Below are 20,500 nucleotides of genomic sequence, written 5' to 3' on the forward strand. Positions count from 1 at the left end.
CAGCCTCAGGGTATCTGCAGATGACACCAAGCTCAGTGGTGTGGTTGACATGCCTGAGGGATGGGATGCCATCCAGAAGGACCTGGACAAGCTCAAGAAGTGGTCCCATGTGTACCTCATGAGGTTCAACAAGGCCAAGTGTAAGGTCCTGCACCTGGGTTGGGGCAACCCCTGGTATCAGTCGAGGCTGGGGGATGAAGGGATTGAGAGCAGTGCTGGAGAGAAGGACTTGTGGGTACTGCATCCAGCTCTGGAGTCCTCAGCACAGGAAAGACATGGACGTGGCTGGAGCAGCTCCAGAGGAGGGTCACAAAAATGATCACAGGGGTGGAACACCTCTCCTGTGAGGACAGGCTGAGAGAGTTGAGGTTGCTCAGCCTGGAGAAGAGGAAACTCTAGGGACACCTTATTGCAGCCTTTCCATATAGAAAGGTGGCTTATAGCGAGATGGGGAGAGAGGTCTTGTCAGCCCGCATCTCCAGCCTGTCGAGGTCCCTGTGGATGGCAGCACAGCCCTCTGTGTGTCTGGTCTCCGCGGGCAGGGGCTGGGAGTGAGGCCAGGGCGGGCTGGGGGTGCGGGGCACGGGGAGGGTCCTGCGAGGGGACGCTGCGGGCCGACGGCCCGTCCCTGCCGCTGGGGCTGGGGCCGGGGCCGGCCCCGGCTGCGGGCGGTCGAGGCGCCGACGCCCTTGCGCAGGGCTCGGCAGGGCGACGAGGCGGGAGAGCGGCGGAGCCGCGCTGGCAGCCCCGGTTCAGGAGCCTCAGTGTGCCGGGGAGCCGCGCTCCTCCTCTGCCCGCGGCCCTGCCCGCATCCGCCCTTCTCCTGCCCCAAATCGGACGCGGCAGCGGGGGGCCGGGCCGGGGCGGGGGTGCTGGGGGCGGGCAGAGGCATGGGCTCTGCCCCCTCGCCGGCGGGCGGGCAGGAGCGGGTTGGAACACGGCTCCGCTCGGCTCCTGTGCGGCTCCCGCCGGGCCCTCGGTCCCCGTCCGTCCCCGGCGCGGCAGGGCACGATGGCGGCCGGTCTGGTGCCGTGGCTCCTGGCCTTGGCCTCGGGGCCGGCAGGTGAGAACCGTGCGGGGAGGGCGGCGAGGCCGGGCCCGGGGCTTCGGCTGCTCGCGGGCGGCGCTGCCCGTGCCGGGGCCCCGGGGCTGCGGCTGCTCCCGCGCCGGGCGCGCTATCGGCTGGCGCTCGCCGTGGGCGAGGAGCGGGTGGGGTGGGGTGGGCGGGCGACGCCGGGGCCGGGGCCGGAGGAGGCTTTGGGGCGGCGGGTCGGGCCGCAGTGTGGGAGCGGGCGCGGCTGAGCCCCGAGGGGGGCAGGCGGGGCATTGCCCCGGGCGCGGGGCTTTGCCGGGAGAGGCGGGTGGCGGCTGTGGCTGTGCCGGGGCGGGGGGCGCCGGGGGAGCGTTGTGGGGCCGTGGTGGCGCGCTGCCCGGCTGCCTGCGCTCTCCGTCCGCAGGGGTGTGGGCGCAGCTGAGGCTGGTGGAGGCCGGCGGAGGGCTGCGAGCTCCCGGGGACTCCGTGCACCTCACCTGCCGCGGATCCGGCTTCGACTTCAAGGATTACTACGTTTATTGGTACCGTCAGGCCCCCGGTGGTGGTCTCGAGTGGGTGTCGTACATCCGGTATGATTCCTCAGTTACTCGGTTCGGGCAGTCTGTGCAGGGTCGAGCCACGGTGTCCCGGGACAATGCCCGGTCTGAGTCCTCTCTGTCCCTGAGTGCCCTGCAGCCCCAGGACTCTGCCCGCTACTTCTGTGCCATTGACACGGAGACAGGAAATCCAGCTGAGCTTTAACAGAAACCTGCTGGGGCCCAGCCCAGGTGCAAGAGCAATAGGGCAAGGGAGTGCTGTGATGTGCATGGGGTCACCCATGGTTGTTTCCAGCAGTGAAGGGTTATCACTTTGCACAGCAGGTGTTTGTGGCCTGTCCTGCACACTGCAGGAATTTATTTGATTGCCAATTAAAATACGGTCCAATGGAGAGTATAGAAAATTACCCCATCCCTAAAGAAACCGTCCTCCCTCTCTGCCATCCTTCTTCCCAGGCTCAGCTTCACTCTTGCATTCCCTTCCTCTCCCCAGGAGGCACAGGGGCCAATTGGAAATGGGGCTTGGGGTCAGTTCGTAGTATTTCTTCTGCATTGTTTCGGCACCTAAATCTATGGGGCCCTCTGGCATTCATGCGTGGGTATGAAAGAGCTGGCCAATGTTATGACAGGACCTCTCTCTGTTTTTTTTCAATGGCCTAGGGAGTCTGGAGAGGCCCCAGACAACTGGAAGCTGGCAAATGTTATCCCCGTTTTCCAGATGGGAAAGAAGGTAAAGCCTGGTAATTACAGGCCTCTCAGTCTCTTTTCAGTGCCTGCTAAACAGCTTTGAGCTTCATGATGTTTGGTGGTACTGTCAGGCACTAGGTGGCACATTCGACTTGGTGTCCATCTGCTGGGCCTGAAGCAAACCATATTACGGAGCAGCGATGCAGGGTTGAGCCACGGCATCCCAGGACAATTCCCGTTCTGAGGCATATCTGTCCCTGAGTGCCCTGCAGCCCAGGGACTCTGCCCGCTACTTCTGTGCCATTTGCACAGAGACAGGAAAACCAGCTGAGCTTTAACACAAACGTCCTGCCAGGGTCCCAGCTCTGGGTCTGAAGCTGGAATGGAGTCGAATCCCACAGTGGTTCAGGGCTGCTCTCGGAGAGGTGTGTAGTTACATCATATGATGTAACTACATTGGTGCTTGGTCCTAATGGGGACGTTTTATCTGTTTTATCTGAGTCTCTCTGCAAAGCATTACCCCTTCTGCTTGCCTTCTTCCCATGTCTCATGCCAATCCTCACTCCTGTCACACTCTGAAACTGCTTCACCTTTGGAAACAAGTTTTGCTGTTTCCATCGTGTGTACCCTGTCACGGCTGACTGTTGAGGTGTGGTAATAGCCGTGCTCAGGTTTTGGGCACGGCTCAGGTCCGCTCAGTCCAGTTGTCACTATTCACTCACTAAGTAGCTAGGAGAGGAAATACAGAAAGTACAGAGGGTCATTTGGGAGCCCACTGGGAGAATGGGGAGGTCTCCCAGATCTGAGATTCTAACAGGAACAAGAGGTTGTGAACATGTGTGTTTGGAGCTGCTGGATCCCAGAGATCACAGGCAGAAGCCCAGGGAAGTGGTGGAGTAGATGAAGATATTGCTTGAACTGTTCCTGCCTGTTTATCCTTGTCTCCTGGGGTTGCAGGTGCCCTTTCTCAGGTGGAGATAGAGGCCTCTGGCCCCGTGGTAGGGAAGGTCTCAGAGTCACTCACGCTCACCTGACGCATCTCTGGTGTACCCATCACCGATAGCAGCTACGCTTGGGACTGGATCCGTCAGACTCCTGGCAGAGACCTGCAGCACATAGCGTTGCTGTATCCTTTCACGGGACTTCAGCACATTGCTTCATTCTTCCAGACACGAGTCACCAGCTCTGCAGACCCCTCCAGGAACCAGCTGTTGCTGGAAGTGCTCTCGCCATCAGCTGCAGACACGGCCACGTATTTCTGCAGCACCAGAGAGCTGGAAAAAGGGCACAGTGCTTGAACGACAGGCAAAGTCGGGGCAGAAAAGGAAGGAGGGGTGTTAAATTCAGCCAGGTCTTTCCTGGTTGGCTGCAAAAAGGCTTTTGAGGAGTAGCCTGGGCTGGCTTTCCTGGAAAGGGGCACAGAGGTGCTGTGGCAGCAGCAGCAGCAGCAGAGTATCTCACAAGCACACACAAAACCATGAACAAGTTGATCACCTTCTTCCATTCTTCTCAGTCTTTCCCACAAGAAAAAAGCAACAGAGAAAGCAGTTTGTTTAAGAAGCAGCACAACAAGCATTGAAGAACTAAGATTTGATTATGGCAAACCACAGCTGAATTGAGCTTTTAAAGCTCATGTTGATCAGGGAGCCCCAGAACAGGCAAACAGCAGGAGCTGAGCTGCAGGGCACCTTTTCCCTTGTGCATGAAGTGTTGGCACTCTGTGCATATATATTCATGTGTGTACATGAGGTCCAGCATATATATTCATGTATATTCATGAGGTCCAGCATAGAATTTTGTGTAAGGACTCCCAACAAGGAAGATATGATTTGGGGGCTGTGGGGAACCTGGCGTATCCTACCATGCTGGGGCAGCTCCAAGTGTCTCAGGGCACCTTAGGCCACCTCCAGGTTCAATGGGTTCCTCTACCATCTTGCAACTCGCCTTCCCACCGTCTTGGATCCCTTCCCTAAGGGGCCAGATTGGAGCACATATGAAGAGGAAGAGGAGGGGAAAGACTCAGAGAGTCTGCAGAGGTGCAGCATGGAATTTGGGCATCCCAAAATGGTAGTACCAGTCAAAACGGTGACACTGTAGGGCTCAGCAGGTGTCCTCTCCTGTGGCTACAAAGGTCCTAGGGGGAGCTCTGTGTTCCTGCTGAGTAGGGTAAGAGTGGAGAAGGGAGTGTCCCTGCTCTGCTGAGGAGCCCCAACAGCCTGGTCCCTGCTCAGTCCTGTGCACATGAGTTTGGGGGGATGAGCTGGGGGCCTTGAACCTGCACATCTACCCCAGAGCTTCAGTGCACAGCGAATCCTGGATCTCCCCTGCCCTTTGCTGCCTTTGCTGCTTGGGGGCATCTGGGAAGGCTTTGGTGGGAAGAGGCCGCTGGAGAAATGTCAGCACGAGGGAGCGAGTGGAGGAGTAGGGTGCTGAGCAAGAGGCGGGTGAGGAGCACGTCTGCCATGGAGCGCCCTGTCCACAAGAGTAGAGGGGTCAGTGGCTCCCATCCAGGAGTAGCAGCTCACAAGCAGCAAGGAGCCAGGGTGCCCTGGGAGGACAACTTGCTGCCCCCCAGGCCAGCTCCAAAATCCCAGCAGAAACACTGCAGTCCTTCCTCAGAGGAAGGGTGAGGGTAGCTGTACAGCAACACGCCAGCTTTTGCCCACTAGAGGTTTTCCTGCCAAGCGAGCTCTCTGGTATTGCAGCTTGCAGGATGAGAGACACCCGAGAGTTCACCAACAGCTTCAGGTTCTTCTGCTCCTCCAGCCCCCACCTCTCGCCTTCGCTGTTGTCATAGACCGAGGGAGGGACCAGGAGGGACTAGGACTGACTGCAGTGACAGAGGCACAGACAGGGCAGATGTGGGCAGAGCTGTTCTGCCAGCGGAGACAAGCTACAGAGAGTCGAGGCAGAGTGGGGCCTGGCCGTGTGGACTGCCCTGTGCGTGGGGTTCTTTCCCATCGTGGGTAAGCAAAAGGAAGAGGAAGGGGTGATGCCTCCCAGGAACTGAGCATGCTCCTGTGCTCTGCTCGCCACAGAGCTGTGCTAACCACTTGCAGCCTGACCTGCACCCCGCCTCTACCTCCCCAGCAATCCGTGCAGAGCACAGCGGGAACTCTTCTAGCTGCAATTTAGGCACCTCCATCCAGCCTGGCTGCTCCACAGTGTGGGAATAGGCAGGGAATCTACCTGGTACACCCCCATCCTTGGGCCTAATGCTTTGTTCTTGCAAAGAGCAGGTTGAGGATGTCAGCATAGGATCCAAGCCCCACTTGCCTGTGAGAGGTCCTTGTGCACATTCCAAGCAGTATCAGGGACAGGAGAGTAAATTCCTCACCATCACAGCCTGGCAAAGCCAAAGGGATTTGTTCTCCATCATGCAAATCCTTCCTGCACCAAATCAGAAAATCCAAAACACCTTCTTCTCTGACAGGGAAAAGGAGGGAGTGGTGTCACTCTCCTCATGAGCCCTGATTCCTGGTACCAGCTCAGTTCCTCTACTCATCTTTGTCAGTTGGGTTGAAAGAGAACAAATTTAGTCCAGTGCTATCCCAGTGTCCCCACCAGCAATGCCGTGACCTTTTCTGAATCTTGGAGCGATCATGGCTTGTTCTTCCTCACTGCTGCAGTCACTGGCCAGGTGGCCTTGGAGCAACACATCGGGGAGCTGGCCATGCGAGAGGGAGATGGAGTCACCTTCCAGTGCAGCATGAGTGGGGACAGTATGAGCAAGTACTACATGTCCTGGTACCAGCTGGGGCCACGTGGCTCTCTGGAATGGATTTACCGGGAAGGTGGTGCCTCTGGAGAAGATATCCAGGGTCGCGTTAAGGGATCAGTGGAGAGCTCCCAGAACAGATTCACCCTGCAGATCCAGGCAGCAAAGCAAGGGGATGAAGCAGTGTATTACCTTGGTGCCAGGCTCAGCCTGGAGCAGCTCTGCAGCAGCATGGAGCCAAAACCCAACTATAGGGAGTACAGACTTCTCAGCATTTCTTTCTAACAGCCACTAACCAGATGTTTATGTCACGTATTGGCAGGTGCAGGAAACAAAACTTTGGCGTGCTTGCAGTCAAAAGCAGTGAAGATAAGTATTTATGATGCAGGAGGATGTATTGCGGGAACTTCAGAGACTGTCTAGTGACATGCTGGTTATTACACATTATCTGGGCTGCTGTCCAGCCTGGCCCAGTTTTACCTCTGTGGCTTGCTTGTAGATGTGGGATCATGGAGAGGCGGTGTGGTAGCTTACTCCTGTACCATAGTAGATGGATGGGTGACATTGTAGTGGGTGGCTACTACAGATCACCTGATCGGGAAGAAGAAGTAGACAAGGTGTGATGGGTTGACCTTGGCTGGCCTCCAGGTGCCCAACAAGCGACTCTGTCAGTCCCCCTCCTCTACTGAAGAGGGTGAAAAAAACACAATGAAAGGCACATGGGTCAAGAAACAGACAAGGAGATGACCCAGCAATTACCTTTACAGGCCAAAGAGACTCAACTTGAGGAAATAAATTTTATCTGTTATCAATCCAATCAGAGTAGGACAGCGAGAAATAAGAACAAATCTAAAAACACCTTTCTGCCATCCCACGCTTCTTCCCGGGTTCAACTTCACTCCCAACTTCTCTACCTCTTCCCTCCAAGGGGCATATAGGGGAAGGGGAATGGGGGTTGCGGCCAGTTCATACCACCTCCTCTCTGCCGCTTTTTACTCCGCAGGCTCTTCTCCTGAGCGGTCAGCTCTACGGCTGATGGGCAACACGAGAAACAAAGAAGGCAGGGACACTGTGTAAAGACCGTTCAGCAACAGCTAAAACTTTGATGTGTTATCAACACGGTATTTGCCATAAAAAATTGCAGCTGCCCATACAGGCCTCTCTGAAGAAAATTAACTCCATCACAAACAAATCAAGTACACCTACTCTTGCTGACCCTGCTTCAAGCAGGAGAGTTAAACCAGACCTTTTCAGAGGTCCATTACAGCCTCAACTTTTCTGCCATCTTAGGAGCAAAACTGGCTCCTCTTCTGCTGCACTTTCTAATGCCCTTCCTGGGGAGTATGAAAGGACAGCATCAGGCCTGACGGCCAGCCCGAGCTTTTAAGAGACAGTTTGTGGGTCTGGAAATGCTTTGGGAATACTCTTGCGTCCTGGTTGGGGGGAAGACCTCGAGTCTCTCCTCATGACCTCACGCGCTGCCAGCATGCTGCCATGTATGCCCTGCAGCCCTCCAGCAGTGACTGTTAGGTGGTTTTGATGGAGAAATGGAGGGGCTCTAATAGTCATTTCCCCATTGAATTCCCTCCCCTCTGCTCAGTCCAGGAGCCCTGCCTCCAGCAACAAGCTGTGGCCAGCAGTACGCTTCTCGGGCTCCAGGAAGCAGCCAGTCAAGTGGTCAAATGGGGATGCATGTTATTCCTCATCCTTCCAAAGCCAGGCTCTGGGTTTGTGCAGGGGGTTGTACAACCTGTTCACATGTGCATGTACCTGTGTCTGCAACTCTACAGAAGAACCATAAGATCTATCAGAAGACTGAAGACCACAAATACAGCAAACATAACCATGCCGAATACCTCTCCCGAGTCCTCCGCGTGCTCCTCTTTTACCCACCCATATGACATTTTTGTATCACTCCTGAGTGAGTCCTGTATAACTCTCCTGAGTTCCAGCTTTGAATCTTGTAGCCAAAAGAGGAAAGTGCGTTTTCCTCAACAGTCCTGTAAAAAGCTGTTCCTGGAAGTCATCAGGGGAGTAGTAAAGTCCAAGTTTCATTTTTCCCCTCTGCCCTGGCACATATCACAAAGTCGTGAATGTGCCCGTGAGCCTTTCACAGACTCACAGAAATCCTGAAGTTGGGGGGCACCTCAGGAGGTCATCCAGACCCTCTGCTCAAGCAGGGCCTCCTAGAGCCGGTTGCCCGAGACCATCTCCAGACAGCTTTTGAATATCTCCAAGCAGGGAGAACCAACAGCCTTTCTGGGCAACCTGTGCCAGTGCACAGTCACCCTGACAGTGAAAAAGTGTCACATAAGGCTGCACATTGCCTCGTGACCTGTCACTGAGGACCAGGGAAAAGCGCTTGGCCCTGCCCTCCCTGCCCCCTCCCTTCCTCTGTTTCTATACATCAGTGAGATCCCCCTGAACCTTCTCTTCTCCAGGGTAAGGCACCCCCGATCTCTCAGCCTTTTTCATGGAAGGGGTGCTCGAGTCCCATTATGACCTTCTTGGCCTTCACTGGCCTCTCTCCTGTATGCCCAACTCTCTCCTGTCCTGGGGAGCCAAGCAGTGGAGCCCATACTGCAGGTGTGACACCAGCAGTGCTGAGTAGAGGGGAAGGACCACCTCCCTGAGCTGACGCAAACTCTCCTCCTGGTGCAGCCCAGGACACCATTATCCCTCTTTACCACAGGGCCCATTTCTGGCTCATGGTCAAGTTGTCCAGCAGAACAAAGTCCAGATGGAGTCCAATGACAAGTGGTATACCTCAGGGGTATACCAAGGTCCCTCTGGATGGCAGCACAACCCCCTGCTGTACCAGCCACTCTTCCCACATTGGTGTCATCTGCACAATTGCTGAGGGCACACTCTGTGCAGTCCTCCAGATCGTTAATGAAGACGTCCAACTGGATTGCAGCCAGTATTGACCCCTGTGGTACACCGCTAATTGCTGGCCTCCAACTAGACTTTGTGCCACTGATAACCACCATCTGGCACCAGGCATTCAGACAGTTTTTGACTGTCAGAGGGACTGTTGGAGGACATTAAGTTTGGGGGCACCCTTGGCTGTAGTGATCATGAGAAGAAAGTCACTGGCGTAAGTCATTGCTGGGCTGCTCTCCGTGATCTTTGAAAGGTCCTGGAGAACAGGCGAGGTGCCTGAGGACTGGAGGAAAACCAATGTTGCTCCAGCCTTCAAAAAGGGCAAGAAGGAGGACCTGGGGAACTACAGGCCGGTCAGCCTCACCTCCATCCCTGAAAAGATGATGGAACAACTCGTTCTGGGCATCAGTACCAGTACAGGTTGGGGGCTGACCTGCTGGAGAGCAGCTCTATGGAAAGAGACCTGGGAGTCCTGGTGGACAACAGGATGACCATGAGCCAGCAATGTGGCCTCGTGGCCAAGAAGGCCAATGGCATCCTGGGGTGCATCAAGAAGAGCGTGGCCAGCAGGGCGAAGGAGGTCATCCTCCCCCTCTACTCTGCCCTGGTGATGCCACACCTGGAGTACTGTGTCCAGTTCTGGGTTCCCCGGTTCAAGAAGGCTAGGGAACTGCTGGAGAGGGTACAGCAAAGGGCTACCAAGATGATTAGGGGATTGGAAAACCTCTCTTGCAATGAAAGGCTGAAGAATTTGTGTCTCTTCAGTCTGGAAAAAAGGTGACTGAGGGGGGATCTTATCAACGCTTATCAATACTTAAAGGGTGGGTGTCAGAAGGATGGGGCCAGGCTCTTTTCAGTGGTGCCCAGCAACAGGACCAGAGGTAATGGGCACCAACTTGAGCGTAGGAAGTTCCACGTAAACTTAAGGAGGAACTTCTTTACTGTGAGGGTGGCAGAGCCCTGGCACAGGCTGCCCAGAGAGGTGGTGGAGTCTCCGTCTCTGGAGACATTCAAAACCCGCCTGGACGCATTCCTGTGCCACCTGCTCTGGGTGAGCCTGCTCTGGCAGGGGGGTTGGACTAGATGCTCTCCAGAGGTCCCTTCCAACCCTACCATTCTGTGATTCTGTGACCCACCTCACTGCCTGCTCCTCCAGCCCAGACTTTGTCAGCTTCTCTAGGAGGATCTTGGCTGAAACAGTGTTGAAAGCGTTCCTGAATCAACAGCAACCAATGTCTGCTGCTCTCCCCTCATCTCCACAACCAGTCATTGCCTCACAGAAGATTATCACAAGGGGCATGACTAGCCCCTTGTGAACCCTGGTGACGTTCTTGTCCCTCAAGTTCCTGGAAATGGTTTCCAGGCCTACTTGCTCCATCACTTTCCCAGGGCTCAGGGTGGTAGAGGAGAGAGAGCTGTTTCATGAACATCCCAAGAAAGGTGGAAGGAAGTTGTAAAATCTTACATCTCTTCTGATGCCACATGCTGATGCTGCATCAGGTGAGCCACCACTCATGGCACGTTGCCTGCGCTCTCCGTCCACAGGGGTGTGGGTGCAGCTGAAGCTGGTGGAGGCCGGTGGAGGGCTGCGAGCACCCGGGGACTCCATGCTCCTCTCCTTCTGCGGATCCGGCTTCACCTTCAAGGATTACTATGTTCGGTGGTACCGTGAGGACCCCAGTGGCGGTCTCGAGTGGGTCTCCTTCATGTGTGGACCCTCGGGTACTACAAAGAAGTATGGGGCAGAGGTGCAGGGTTGAGCCACGGCATCCTGGGACAATTCCCATTCTGAGGCATATCTATCCCTGAGTGCCCTGCAGCCCTGGGACTCTGCCCGCTATTTCTGTGCCGTTCACCCAGAGACAGGAAATCCTGCTGAACTTTAACAGAATCCTACTGGGGCTCAGCCCAAGGTGCAAGCGCAATGGGCCAGGGGAGTGTTGCGATGTGTGTGGTGGTGCTCAGGGCTGTTTCCAGCATTGAGGGCTTATCACTGTGCATGGCAGGTGTTTGTGGCCTGTCCTACACACTGCAGGAATTTAATTTATTGGCAATTAAGATACAGTGCAATGGAGGGAACGAAAAATAAAAAAACAAAATCCAACCTTAATGATACCGTCCTCCCTCTCTGTCCTCCTTTTTCCCAGGCTCAACTTCATTCTTTCACTTGCTTCCTCTCTTGGAGAGGCTATGCCATGTAAAAATATGGAGAAGGCTATCGTGGAAGTTAGAAACATAGAATCACAGAATGGTTAGAGTTGGAAGGGACCTTCAAGATCATCTAGTTCCAGCCCCACTGCCCTGGGCAGGGACACCTCCCACCAGACCAGGTTGCTGAAAGCCCCATTCAGCCTGGCCTTGAACACCACCAGGGATGGGGCATCCACAGCTTCTCTGGGCAGCCTGTTCCAGTGTCTCACCACCCCCACAGTCAAGAATTTCTTCCTAATATCTAATCTAAATCTCCCCTCTTTCAGTTTAAAACCGTTCCCCTCGTGCTGTCGCGTCACTCCCTGATGAAGAGTCCACCCCCATCTCTCCTGTAGGCCCCCTTTAGCTACTGGAAGTCTGTTGTAAGGTCTCCCAAGAGGCTTCTCCAGGCAGAACAAGCCCATGTCTCTCTGCCTGTCTTCATAGGAGACAGGTGCTCCAGCCCTCTGATTATCTTCATGGCCCTCCACTGGACTTCCTCCATCAAGTCCTGAGCTGGATTCAGTACTCCAGGTGGGTCTCATGAGAGAAGAGTAGAGGGTAGAATCCCCTCCCTCGCCCTCCTGGCCACGCTGTGGGGATGCAGCCCAGGATGCAGTTGGCTAGAAAGGGCAACCAAGATGATTATGGGACTGGAGCATCTCCCTTATGAGGAAAGGCTGAGAGAGCTGGGACTCTTTAGCCTGGAGAAGAGAAGGTTGAGGGGGGACCTGATTAATGTTTACAAGTATCTAAAGGGTGGGTTTAAGGAGGACGGAGTCAGGCTCTTTTCAATGGTTCCCAGTGACAGGACAAGGGGCAATGGGCACAAGCTAGAACATAGGAAGTTCCGTTCAAATACACAGAAAAACTTCTTTACGGTGAGGGTGACAGAGCCCTGGAATAGGCTGCCCAGGGAGGTTGTGGAGTCCCCTTCTCTGGAGATTTTCAAGACCCGCCTGGATGCAGTTCTGAGTAATGTGCTCTAGGCAATCCTGCTTTAGCAAGGGAGTTGGACTAGATGATATCTAGAGATCCCTTCCAACTCTGAAGATTCTGTGATTCCGTGATTCTGTGAAGAGGCATCTTACAAAAGGTCTGAGATTTCAGTATTTTCCCCTTGGTCTCGTCTGGCTCACACATGTCTGAACGCTTTCTCTTGTTCTGGGTTGTTTGGTTTTGCGCGGCTGGAGCTGAACTTAGCAAGGGATGCTAAGAATAACAAGAAGGGCTTCTACAGGTATGTCAAACAGAAAAGGAGGGTCAAAGAAAGGGTACCCTCCCTGATGACCAAGAATGGCAAACTGGTAACAACAGATGAGGAGAAGGCTGAGGTTCTGAAGAATATTTTTGCCTCAGTCTTCACTGACAGCCTCTCTCCTCATGCCTCCCAGGTTGAAGGATCGCAAGACAGGGACCTGCGAGACAAAGTCCCTCCCACTGTAAGTGAAGACAAGGTTTGTGACCACCTGAGGAACCTGAACATATACAAGTCTATGGGACCTGATGAGATGCATCCCAGAGTCCTGAGGGGACTGGCTGATGTAGTTGCCAAGCCATTCTCCATGACATTTGAAAAGTCGTGGCAGTCAGGTGAAGTCCCTGGTGACTGGAAAAAGGGAAACATTGCACACATTGTTAAAAAGGGTAGAAAGGAGCACCCTGGGAACTACCGCCCTGTCAGTCTCACCTCCGTGCCTGGGAAGATCATGGAACAGATCCTCCTAGAAGCTATGCTAAGGCATATGGAGGACAGGGAGGTGATTCGAGACAGCCAGAACGGCTTCACCAGGGGCAAGTCCTGTCTGACCAACCTGGTGGCTTTCTACAATGGAGGGACTGCATCAGTGGACAAGGGAAGAGCTACAGATACCATCTCTCTGGACTTCTGCAAGGCCTTTGACATGGTCCCCCACAACATTCTTCTCTCTGAGTTGGAGAGATATGGATTTGATGGGTGGACTGTTTGGTGGATAAGGAACTGGCTGGATGGTCGCATCCAGAGGGTGGTGGTCAATGGCTCGATGTCCAGATGGAGAGGGGTGACAAGTGGTGTCCCTCAGGGATCCGTATTGGGACCAGTGCTGTTGGATATCTTCATCAATGACTTAGACAGTGGGATCAAGTGCACCCTCAGCAAATTTGCCATTGACACCAAGCTGAGTGTTGCGGTTGACAGGCCAGAGGGACGGGATGGCATCCAGAGGGACCTGGATGAGCTAGAGAGGTGGGCCCGAGCAAATCTTATGAAGTTCAACAAGGCCAGGTGCAAGGTCCTACACTTGAGTTGGGACAATCCTCATTATCAATACAGGCTGGGGGATGATGCGATAGAGAAATAGCCCTGTGGAAAAGGACTTGAGGGTACTGGTGGATGAAAAGCCGGACATGAGCCAACAATGTGTGCTTGCAGCCCAGAAGGCCAATCACATCCTGGGCTGCATCAAAAGAAGCATGGCCAGCAGATCAAGAGAGGTGATTCTCCCCCTCTACTCTGCTGTCCTGAGACCCCACCTGGAGTACTGCGCACAAGAAGGATATGGACCTGTTGGAGCAGGTCCAGAGGATGGCCACAAAGATGGTCAAAGGGCTGGAGCCCCTCTCCTATGAAGACAGGCTGAGAGAGTTGGGGTTGTTCAGCCTGGAGAAGAGAAGGCTCCAGGGAGACCTTGTAGTATCCTTCCAGTACCTAAAGGGGGCCTATAAGAAAGGTGGCGAGGGGCTGTTTGCAGGGCATGTAGTGATAGGACAAGGGGCAATGGTTTTAAACTAGAGCAGGGCAGGTTTAGATTACACATCACAGAATCACAGAATGGTTTGCGTTGGAAGGGACCTTAAAGATCATCTAGTTCCAACCCCCCAGCCATGGGCAGGGTCACTTCCCACTAGACCAGAATGCTCAAAGCCTCATCCAGCCTGGCCTTGAACACTTCCCGGGATGGGGCATTGACATCTTCCCTGGGCAACCTGTTCTAGTGCCTCACTACCCTTACAGTAAAGAGTTTTTTTCCTGATATCCAAGCTAAGTCTGCCCTCTTTCAATCTGAGGCCGTTACCCTGTGTCCTATCATTACACTCCGTGATATAGAGTCCCTCCCCATCCTTCCTGTAGGCCCCCTTTAGGTACTAGAAGGACACTATAAGGTCTCCTTGGAGCCTTCTCCAGGCTGAACAACCCCAACTCTCTCAGCCTGTCCTCATAGCATAGGTGCTCCAGCCCTCTGATGATCTTCGTGGCCCTCCACTGGACCCGTTCAAACAGATCCATGTCCTTCTGTGGTGAGGACTCCAGAGCTGGATGCAGTACTCCAGGTGTGGTCTCACGAGAGCAGAGTAGAGGGGCAGAATCACCTCCCTCGGCCCGCTGGCCATGCTCCTTTTGATGCAGCCCAGGATGTGGTTGGCTTTCTCAGGTGCAAGTGCACATTGCCTGCTCATGTTGAGCTTCTCGTCCACCAGCACCCCAAGTCCTCCTCAGGGCTGCCTTCAAGCCATTCTCCGCCCAACCTGTATTTGTGCCTGGGATTGCCATGACCCAGGTGCAGGACCTTGCACTTGGCCTGGTTGACCTTCATGAGGTTCGTACAGGCCCACCTCTCAAGCCTGTCCAGGTCCCTCTGGATGGCATCCCTTCCCTCCAGTGTGTTGACCATGTCACACAGCTTGGTGTCGTCGGCAAACTTGCCGAGGGTGCCCTCGAACTCACTGTCCGTGTTGCCAAGAATGATGTTGAACAGCACCGGTCCCAGTACTGACCCCTGAGGAAAGCCACTCGTCACCGGATTCCATGTGGACACTGAGCCATTGACTGCAACACTTTGAGTGCCGCCATTAAGCCAGTTCCTTATCCACCGAGTGGTCCATCCATCAAATCCATGCTTTGCCAATTTAGAGACCAGGATTTCGTGTGGGACAGCGAAAGTGCAGGGGGGTTGGACTAGGTGACCTTTAAAGGTCCCTTCTCCCCTTTCTTGCTTGATTTCCTATACCTGGGGATCGAGAGCTCTTGTGCTCTATGGAAAGCATCCTTGAAGATCCGCCAGCTCTGTTCTGCCCCCTTGTCCCTGAGGACTGTTTCCCAGGGGGTCCTCTTGACTAACTCCTTGAAGAGCTGGAGGTTTGCTTTCCTAAAATTCAGGGTCCTGACTACGCTCCTTGTCTGGCACATACCCCTCAGGACCGTGAACTCCCACCGGTGCGTGGTCACTGCAGCCCAGGCTGCCTCCAATCTTGACATCCCCAATGAGCTCACTGGCATTGGTGACTGTGAGGTCCAGTATGGCATCCCCTCGGGTAGGGCTGTCTGTTTCCTGTCTTAGGAAGTTATTGTCAAGGCACTCCAGGAGCCTCCTGGATCATCTACAGCTCGCCGTGTTACTTTTCCAGCAGATGTTGGGGTTGTTGAAATCCCCCAGCAGGATGAGCGCCTTCGAACACAATGCCTCCTGCAGCTGGAAGAAGAAGGCTTCATCAGTAGATTCCCCTTGATCAGGTACTAGACACCAACTAAAAGGATCCCCTTGTTGCCTCGGTCTCTAATTCCTACCCATAAGCTTTCAACTTCCCCTTGGCTATTCTTTACGGACATCTCTTCACACTCTATCCCTTCATTAACATAGAGGGCAACACCTCCGCCCCTCCTTCCTCGCCTGCCCCTTCTGAACAGCCTGTAGCCATCGATAGTCACAGGATTCGTCCCACCAGGTTTCAGTAATGGTGATTCTGTCATAGCTTTCCAGCAGCACAGTAGCTTCCAACTCCTGTTTCTGGCCCATGCTGCCAGCATTCGTGTAGAGGCACTTCAGCCGGGCTGTTGGCTCTGACGCCTTCTTAGAGGAGCACCCCTTGGGGTGTTTCACGCATGTTTCCCTGTTGACTCGGACTACATCAGGAGCCCCTGGCTCGTCTCCATAAGACTTTGGCTGTGATGTAGCGTCCCCAGCATGCCTCGGGGAAACAGGTCCTTACTATGCGCCCCGTCCCTCTAACCCTGACGTGTTATCCCACAGCTTGTCACAGACAAACCTAATATTATCATCCCCCTCCCCCTTCACATCTAGTTTAAAGCCCTGTTGATCAGCCCCACAATCTCTTGGGCAGAAAGATTGAGAAAGGTGTTTCCCATCTGACGCCAATAAGCCCAGTGCCATGTAGGCCATCCCATTATCAAAAAACCCAAAATTGTGGCGGCAACACCAGCCACGGAGCCATGTGTTAATGGACTGGATGCGCCTGTTCCTTCCAGTGTCACTGCCTGCAACTGGAAGGAGTGAGGAGAAAAGCACCTGTGCCCCAGACTCCCTTACCAACCTTCCCAAGGCCCTGAAGTCCCCCTTGATTGCTCTTGGTCTACGAGTCGCAGCTTCATCTCCACCTACATGGAAAATCAGTAACGGGTAGTAGTCCGAGGACTGTATCAAACTAGGGACTTTCCTAGTTATGTCCTTAACCCAGGCTCCAGGAAGACAGCAGACATCCCTGTGAGGAGGGTCTGCCCAGCATACTGGACCCTCTATTCCCTCAGGAGAGAGGCGCAAGTGACTATAACCCTCCTTTTCTTCCTTGTGGATGTGGTGATGATACAAGCGGTACACCTTGCTGACTACATATAAAGACATTTTAATAGGTAAAGTGAAGCTGCATGCTCAAGGGAAGAAAAATCAGGAATTCATTTCCTACTTCCTGTGGGCTTGCAGGTGTTTAGGCCTTTCCAAGAAAGCAGGGCTTCCTCACACATAATGGTCACCCGGGAGGACAACGGCATAAATCCCAGCGTCTCCCCTGTGCTTTCCTCTTTGCCCCAGCTTTTCTTGTCGATCATGATGCCACATGGCAGGGAATTATCATCTTGCTCATGCATGACTAGCCCCTTGTGAACCCTGGTGACAGTCTTGTCCTTCAAGTTCCCGGAAACGGTTTCCAGGCCCAGTTGCTCCATCACTTTCCCAGGGCTCAGGGTGGTAGAGGAGAGAGAGCTGTTTCATGAACATCCCAAGAAAGGTGGAAGGAAGTTGTAAAATCTTACATCTCTTCTGATGCTGGGAACCTCATGCTGATGCCGCATCAGGTGAGCCACAACTCATGGCACATTGCACCGATCCCCCACCCTCGTGATGTTTGCCACTATTGTAGCCTTCAGAGACTATGCATAAATCTCGTAGAAGTGTTGTAGGGGGAAAGCATGCTGCTTCACTTGAAAAGAAAGGCAAAGCTCTCCCAATTACATCATTGTTGCTGCCAGGTGGTGGTTGACTCCAGGCTCTTCCATTATGATTAGCCGGCTGAGTTCTTCCTTGCTGTGGGTTAACCCTGTCAGGCAGCTAAGCCCCACTAGCAGATCAATCACTAGTTCTTCAGCAGGAAGGGAATGAGAATTGGAAGGACAAAGGTGAAAAAACCTATGGGTTCATAATCATATAATCATGGAATGTGTTGGGTTGGAAGGGACCTTTAAAGGTCACCTAGTCCAACCCCGCTGCACTAAGCAGGGACATCTTTAACTAGATCAGGTTGCTCAGAACCTCATCAAGCCTGGCCTTGAATATCTCCAGGGATGGGTCTTCCACCACCTTTCTGGGCAACCTGTTCCAGTGTCTCACCACCCTCATTGTAAAGAACTTCTTCCTAATGTCTAATCTAAACCCACCCTGCTCTAGTTTAAAACCATTTCCCCTCGTCCTATCGCTACATGCCTTCGCAAACAACCCCTCCCCAGCTTTCCTGTAGGCCCTCTTCAGGTACTGGAGGGCTGCTAAAAGGTCTCCCTAGAGCCTTCGCTTCTCCAGGCTGAACAACCCCAACTCTCTCAGCCTATCTTCATAGGAGAGGGGCTTCACCCTTTGACCATCTTTGTGGCCCTCCTCTGGACCTGCTCCAACAGGGCCATGTCATTCTTGTGCTGAGGACACCAGAGCTGGACACACTACTCCAGGTGGGGTCTCAGGACAGCAGAGTACAGGGGGAAAATCACCTCTCTTGATCTGCTGGCCATGCTTCTTTTGATGCAGCCCAGGATGTGATTGGCCTTCTGGGCTGCAAGCACACATTGTTGGCTCATGTCCGGCTTTTCATCCACCAGTACCCCCAAGTCCCTTTCCACAGGGCTATTTCTCTATCGCATCATCCCCCAGCCTGTATTGATAATGAGGATTGTCCCAACTCAAGTGTAGGACCTTGCACCTGGCCTTGTTGAACTTCATAAGATTTGCTCAGGCCCACCTCTCTAGCTCATCCAGGTCCCTCTGGATGCCATCCCGTCCCTCTGGCCTCTCGACTGCACCACTCAGCTTAGTGTCGTCGGCAAGCTTGCTGAGGGTGCACTTGATCCCACTGTCTAAATCATTGATGAAGATATCCAACAGCACTGGTCCCAATACGGATCCCTGAGGGACACCACTTGTCACCCCTCTCCATCTGGACATCGAGCCATTGACCACCACCCTCTGGATGCGACCATCCAGCCAGTTCCTTATCCACCAAACAGTCCACCCATCAAATCCATATCTCTCCAACTCAGAGAGAAGAATGTTGTGGGGGACCATGTCAAAGGCCTTGCAGAAGTCCAGAGAGATGGTATCTGTAGCTCTTCCCTTGTCCACTGATGCAGTCCCTCCATTGTAGAAAGCCACCAGGTTGGTCAGACAGCACTTGCCCCTGGTGAAGCCGTTCTGGCTGTCTCGAATCACCTCCCTGTCCTCCATATGCCTTAGCATAGCTTCTAGGAGGATCTGTTCCATGATCTTCCCAGGCATGGAGGTGAGACTGACAGGGCGGTAGTTCCCAGGGTGCTCCTTTCTACCCTTTTTAACAATGTGTGCAATGTTTCCCTTTTTCCAGTCACCAGGGACTTCACCTGACCGCCACGACTTTTCAAATATCATGGAGAATGGCTTGGCAACTACATCAGCCAGTCCCCTCAGGACTCTGGGATGCATCTCATCAGGTCCCATAGACTTGTATATGTTCAGGTTCCTCAGGTGGTCACAAACCTTGTCTTCACTTACAGTGGGAGGTCCTGTGTCTCACAGGTCCCCGTCTTGCGGTCCTTCAACCTGGGAGGCATGAGGAGAGAGGCTAGCAGTGAAGACCGAGGCAAAAAAGTTGAGTTGAGTCTTAACTTCGACATTCCACAACATCACTTAGAAGACGCCCAACTAAGAATTTCCCACTGTATGTCCTCATTACTATAACTGCTATCAGTTGTACTACAGTAAGAATCACCCAAATTAATGATACGTGGACTTTGATAAAAAAAACCTGAGTAAAGCACAGCGGTGATGGGATCAGAACTGACCTCAGCAGCTGGAGCCCAGCAACTTCTTTGAGATCTACATCTTCATCCCCTGGACCATCGGCATGAGCTGCAGCAGGTGCACCAGCCTCAAGCTCTGAAAATACAGCATGCAACATTCCAGCACCACACACTATCCCAACTGCCCTGAGAGACTGTTCCAAGAGATGGAGCCCAAAGCCATGGATGAAATGCACTCAATGGACATTTTAGAGGGATGGCCCATGGACTAAGGGCATTACATCTGTATGAATATATATGTATGTGTGTATATATACACATAAGACAGGGGAAAGTAGTAGGTGTTCCATCCCATGTGAGTCATGCTTAGTCTGTAGCTGGCTGGGGAAGGGAATAGGAAGTCACCAGTCGGAGCGGGCTGGGGCGTCCTGGGTCCATTCAGTGAGCGGTGGTACTGTAATCATGTTTCTACATTCATCTGTCCATGTTATTGTTGTTGTTTTCTTGTTCCCTTTGCTGTTCTGTTAAACTGCCTTGGTCTCAACCCACAAGTTTTGCCTTTTTCTTCTGATTCTTCCCTATGGTAGGGGGGGAGTTTGAGAGAGCGGCCATATGGTTAGTTCTTTGTTGCCCTCTGAGGCTAAACAGCAACATGGCTCAAATTCCAGAAGCAGTCCAGTGACGAGTGGTGTCCCTCAGGGGTCCATATTCAGTCCAGTACTGCCTAATGTCTCCATCAATGACATAGACAGTGGGATTGAGTGCAGCCTCAGGGTATCTGCGGATGACACCAAGCTCAGTGGTGTGGTTGACATGCCTGAGGGATGGGATGCCATCCAGAGGGACCTGGACAAGCTCAAGAAGTGGTCCCATGTGTACCTCATGAGGTTCAACAAGGCCAAGTGTAAGGCCCTGCACCGGATTGGGGCAACCCCTGGTATCAGTCGAGGCTGGGGGATGAAGGGATTGAGAGCAGTGCTGCAGAGAAGGACTTGTGGGTACTGGTGTGCTTGCAGCCCAGAAATCCAATTGTATCCTGGGTGGCATCAAAAGAAGCGTGGGCAGCAGGCCAAGGGAAGTGATTGTGCCCCTCTTCTCTGCTCTGCTGAGATCCCACCTGGAGTTCTGCATCCAGCTCTGGAGTCCTCAGCACAGGAAAGACATGGACGTGGCTGGAGCAG

At 53.6% G+C, this 20,500-nt stretch overlaps 1 protein-coding gene and 1 gene segment (V, D, J or C); both read left to right on the forward strand.

The window, feature by feature from the left end:
• Positions 1-20,500, forward strand: part of LOC141732867 (M1-specific T cell receptor alpha chain-like) — a 341,791-nt gene that overhangs the window by 135,363 nt on the left and 185,928 nt on the right. The gene's annotated exons all lie outside the window — the stretch shown is intronic.
• Positions 906-19,867, forward strand: LOC141732869 (immunoglobulin heavy variable 3-49-like). The segment is given in 4 exon segments: positions 906-1,063; positions 1,458-1,623; positions 2,251-2,320; positions 18,905-19,867. Coding segments are annotated over 4 exon segments (516 nt in total).

Source organism: Larus michahellis, chromosome 18 (assembly GCF_964199755.1).
Source record: "Larus michahellis chromosome 18, bLarMic1.1, whole genome shotgun sequence".
Taxonomy (NCBI): domain Eukaryota; kingdom Metazoa; phylum Chordata; class Aves; order Charadriiformes; family Laridae; genus Larus; species Larus michahellis.